Here is a 4,551-nt window from a genome sequence, read left to right as displayed (position 1 = left end):
TAGTATTTTAAACACAATGTTATTTATGAAGTATTATAGACTGATTTTGTTATTTTTAGGGGTTTTCTGTACAATGACACCAACATTTTACATTTCTTTCTGTCAGGGTTATGGGCATTTTTGGCCACTAGAGGCCCACTGTTGCATCTCTTGTTGGTTTTCAGTCTCTGTCAAGTCAAGTCTAGGTCAATCTCATGCTGTGCTTTTTTGGATTTAACTGAAGAAACTACTTTGTGTACCTGGTATGGTTCCTTTGTTTTATTTTATTGAACATTTTCTTTGAACATTTTGAAGTTACTCAAAGAATGTTTTTTGTTAACTTTTTGGAGTGCCTTCTGGATTTGCATTGTGAACTTTTGGGATTTACCTTTTGGAACAAAAGTCTTTTTTGTTGTATTTTCTCCTGAGAACATTTTTGTATGCCTTTTTTACCTCATTTGAACTTTTTGGTGTTGATTTTTTTGGAATTTTTTGGGACTTCCCCCAGAATTGTCATCTGGTTTTCTGCATTTGGGTTCACCTCTTTTTAACTGTTTTCCAGTTTTTGACACTTTCTTGGGTATGTCAAATTCAGGCGAAAATCCCAAACGAATGCCTTAGAGTGGAAGAGGTTACAGTAAGACTGAAAGCCTATAGCCCATTAGTTATGAATGCAGTTTAAGTGATACAGAGAGTTCAGGTGCCAACATGAAAGTAATGAGTAACCTTATTTTGTTAATTAGTAACAAATGACTTATTAGTGTTCAGCTCAGCCTATAAGTACATTATGACAACATTGAGTCATTGTAGAAGGAGGATGTTTCTGGGGCTTTGCAGAAGAGCAAGAGATTCACCGTAAACTGCTGAAGTGTATGGAGGATGGCAAAGTGTAAAACAGACTGCATTGAAAGACCTCTGTCTCTGGCCTTTGAAAAGCTTGGTCGTGTTGTTGGTAGATATCCATATGCGTTTCTTATATTATCTTTATGTGTAGCTGCTGCCCTCGGAGCTGGTTTTATCTTTCTTAAGGAGAGGGAGGCTAACGATATTGAAGAACAGTTTACACCTGTCAATGGACGTGGCAAGCTGGAGAGGGCGATTGTGGTGGAAAACTTCCCACAATCTGAAGAGTTTTCTGAGTTACGGCTTGTGTCTGAAGGCTCTTATGCCTCTTTGATCATCACAGGCTTGCAAGGAGAAAATATATTAACCGAAGCAGCTTTTAATGACATTATAGAGCTGGACAAACGAGTGAAGAGTATAACGACAGGAAACACTTTTGAAAACCTCTGTGCAAAAAAAAAAGGAAACTGTATGTCAAATGCAATTTTAGACATTATAAATTACAATGCTACGGAAATAGTTTCTTCAAAAATAAAATATCCGTTGAATAATGACATGTTTTTGGGAACAACCATCGGTGGTGTAGAGCTGGATACCTCAGAGCTCACCAGTGCTAAAGCGATCAGGCTGTTTTATTTTTTAGACGAGAAGGACGAGAAGACCAAGAAAAACTCTTACTGGCTTGATGGCTTTCTGAAACTCTTCTCAAACTATACAGATCAGAAAACGGTAAGTAAATTATATCTATACGCAAAGAGATATCTAGTGACCATTGTGTGTGTAAATGTAATACAATTCATTAATCTAATCATCTCCAATACCTGTTACTCAAGCACCAAACGTCTTTTGGACAAAAGTTACAATATTTTGAGAAAATTACCTAATCTATGTACATTTTCTTGATTTTTCTGCAGGCTTGTCATGTCCTGTCATAATTTTCCATAACTATTTTTTCACTGTACTTGATCACAGTGCATCATATTCATGTATACAGTAACTATACTGAACAGTATTTTGTGTTGAATTTCTACAGGTCCATGTGTCTTACTTTACATCAATATCAAGACAGAATGAGCTTGAGGCCAACTCAGACTCTATCATCCCCCTATTCTCTGTTACGTATATCCTGGCCATTACCATTTCAATTCTGTCTTGTTTAAGGTATTGTAAGGAATTAAAAAATAACATTAGCACATTTCTATCACTAGCTATGTCATTTATCTCTATTGCATGTGTCTTTGCACAGGTTAGACTGTGTCAGGACGAAGGTGTGGGTTGCCGCGTTCGGCGTGGTCTCCGCTGGGATGGCCGTGTTGGCCAGCTTTGGCCTGCTGCTGTTCTGTGGGATGCCATTCGCCATGACTGTGGAAACAGCCCCCTTCCTGATTCTCGGTATGTTCATTCATTTGATCACGAGTAGGTGTCTCACAGCTGATGTTCACAGGCTCACGGTCTCTGCTGTCCTCCAGGTGTGGGTGTTGATGACATGTTCATTATGATCTCCTGCTGGCAGAAGACAGAAGTTAATAAAGCCGCTGAGATTCGTTTAGCAGAAACATATAAAGAGGCCGGCATGTCCATCACTATCACCACGCTGACAGATGTGCTGGCTTTCTACATCGGTCTCATGACGCCCTTCCGCTCAGTTCAGTCTTTCTGCATGTACACCAGCACAGCTCTTCTGTTCTGCTACATCTTCAACATCACCTTCTTTGGCGCATGTCTCGCACTCAACGGACGGAGAGAGAAAGGCAACAGACACTGGCTGACCTGCATGAAAGTCCCACAAGCCACTGGGGATGGTGGAGGTTGTTGTGTTGGTGGGGCGTATGATGAAAAGACAGATAAGGAATTTGAAATGCCAGTGGATTCATTCTTTAAAAACTATTACGGCCCTTTTCTGACGAGAGTGTGGGTTAAGACGATCGTGTGTCTGGTCTATGCCGGGTATTTGGCAGCCAGTATCTATGGATGCTTCCAAATGCAGGAAGGTCTAGATGTGAAAAATTTAGCAACAGACGGCTCATATGTTGGCAGTTACTATGACAAAGAAGATGAATTCTTCTCTGCCTTTGGTCCCAATGTCATGTTAGTTATAAAGGATGAAGAATTTCAGTACTGGAACTCAACTGCTCGTGAAAGTCTTGACTTGTGTTTGGAAAAGTTTCAAGATCTGACAGTGGCAGATTCAGGCATTTTGCCGATTTCTTGGCTGAGTGCATACATGCAGTTTGGACTGAACACTGGTTTCAATTTAAACAATGAAACTCAATTCAAAAGCCATTTAACTGCATTTCTTACTCAGTATGGTTTCAGTCAAGATGTTAATTTCACTAATAATCAAATTCATGCATCACGCATGTTCATTCAGACTGTGAATATCAGCACAGCGATCGATGAGAAGAACATGCTGGATGCATTTAGAAAAAACGCAGAAAAGTGTGGGAAGTTGCAGACACCCGTTGATCTGATAGTGTACCACCCTGCATTCATCTACTTCGACCAATATGCCGTCATCATCATTAATACAATCCTGAACTTAGTGGTTGCAACATGTGCAATGCTAGTAATTTCACTCCTGTTGATCCCAAACCCTCTCTGCTCTCTCTGGGTGACGTTTGCCATCGCATCTGTCATTGTGGGAGTGGCCGGTTTCATGGCATTATGGGATGTTAGTTTAGACGCCGTTTCTATGATTATTCTTGTTATCTGTATTGGGTTTTCTGTCGACTTCTCTGCTCACATATCCTATGCTTTTGTGTCAAGTGAAAAATCCTCAGCGAATGAGAAAGCCATTGATGCCATCACTAAACTGGGCTATCCGATCGTTCAGGGTGCCGTGTCCACTATCGCCGGTGTGGTGGTGCTCGCGGCTGCTGAAAGCTACATCTTCAGGACCTTCTTCAAAATCATGTTCTTAGTCATTCTGTTCGGGGCCGTCCATGGCATCATATTCATACCGGTGTTCCTGACCTTCCTCAGCACTTGTAGTAAAAGTCAAGAAAAAGACAAACAAAATCTTCCAGAGCTCAGTGACACAAGCCAATGGCAAGTAAAAGCATTTGTGATTCAGAATGTATGGTCTGCTGATCCTGACTGTCCATAGGCACTGTGACCCTACATTGGACAAGAGGTTTAGAAAATGGATGGAGGAACTTTTTTCTGCTTGTATGAGTTTACCGCTGTATTACTTTGATTTGACCATGCAAGTAATAGCAAACATTTTGTTCTGTTCTTATGTTTACACTGAATCTTACATATTTTGTGTATTTATATTTTAATCAAGTTTATCTTTTTGTTTTTCTATCCTGTCTTCAATATTATTTTCGATGTAGTTCAATTTAATATGCAAATCTATTAATTTTAACGTAAATGCAAACAACTTTAATTTTAATCCAGTTTCTTTGATTAAGGGCAGAACATTGGGAATTTCATGTTTGGCATTAAAATAACATGATCTCAGCATAATTGTCATGTTGTGAAATGAATGACTGAGTAATTTATGACACACTAAATGCACTAATTTGGACAACAGATGAGAATAAGCTCTCTGCCGCTCTCCTGGATGTGATGATAGATGTGAGCAGAGGCAATATTTCCTGGTAAACATTTCCTTGTTCCTGGTAGAATGTAAATCAGCGCTTCACGAGTTTGTGTGCTCATATAATCTTGGTGAAGGTGGTAAACAGATTAGGCTCGCTGTCTGCTATAGAGGGGCTCGGAGAGGAT

The 4,551-nt window shown here is 39.8% G+C and overlaps 1 protein-coding gene across 1 annotated transcript; it reads left to right on the top strand.

Annotated features, from left to right (window-relative positions):
- Positions 1–858: 858 nt before the first annotated feature.
- Positions 859–3,928, top strand: LOC307135968 (patched domain-containing protein 3-like; the record flags this gene model as incomplete). Its single annotated transcript, XM_079832704.1, has 4 exons — positions 859–1,551; positions 1,856–1,983; positions 2,069–2,214; positions 2,292–3,928. The coding sequence occupies 4 exons, from the start codon at positions 859–861 to the stop codon at positions 3,926–3,928; spliced, it is 2,604 nt and encodes an 867-aa protein (XP_079688830.1).
- Positions 3,929–4,551: the final 623 nt, after the last annotated feature.

This window comes from Gobio gobio, assembly GCF_949357685.1.
Source record: "Gobio gobio genome assembly, chromosome: 1".
Lineage (NCBI taxonomy): Eukaryota > Metazoa > Chordata > Actinopteri > Cypriniformes > Gobionidae > Gobio > Gobio gobio.
This window is presented reverse-complemented; position numbering and strand designations above follow the sequence as displayed.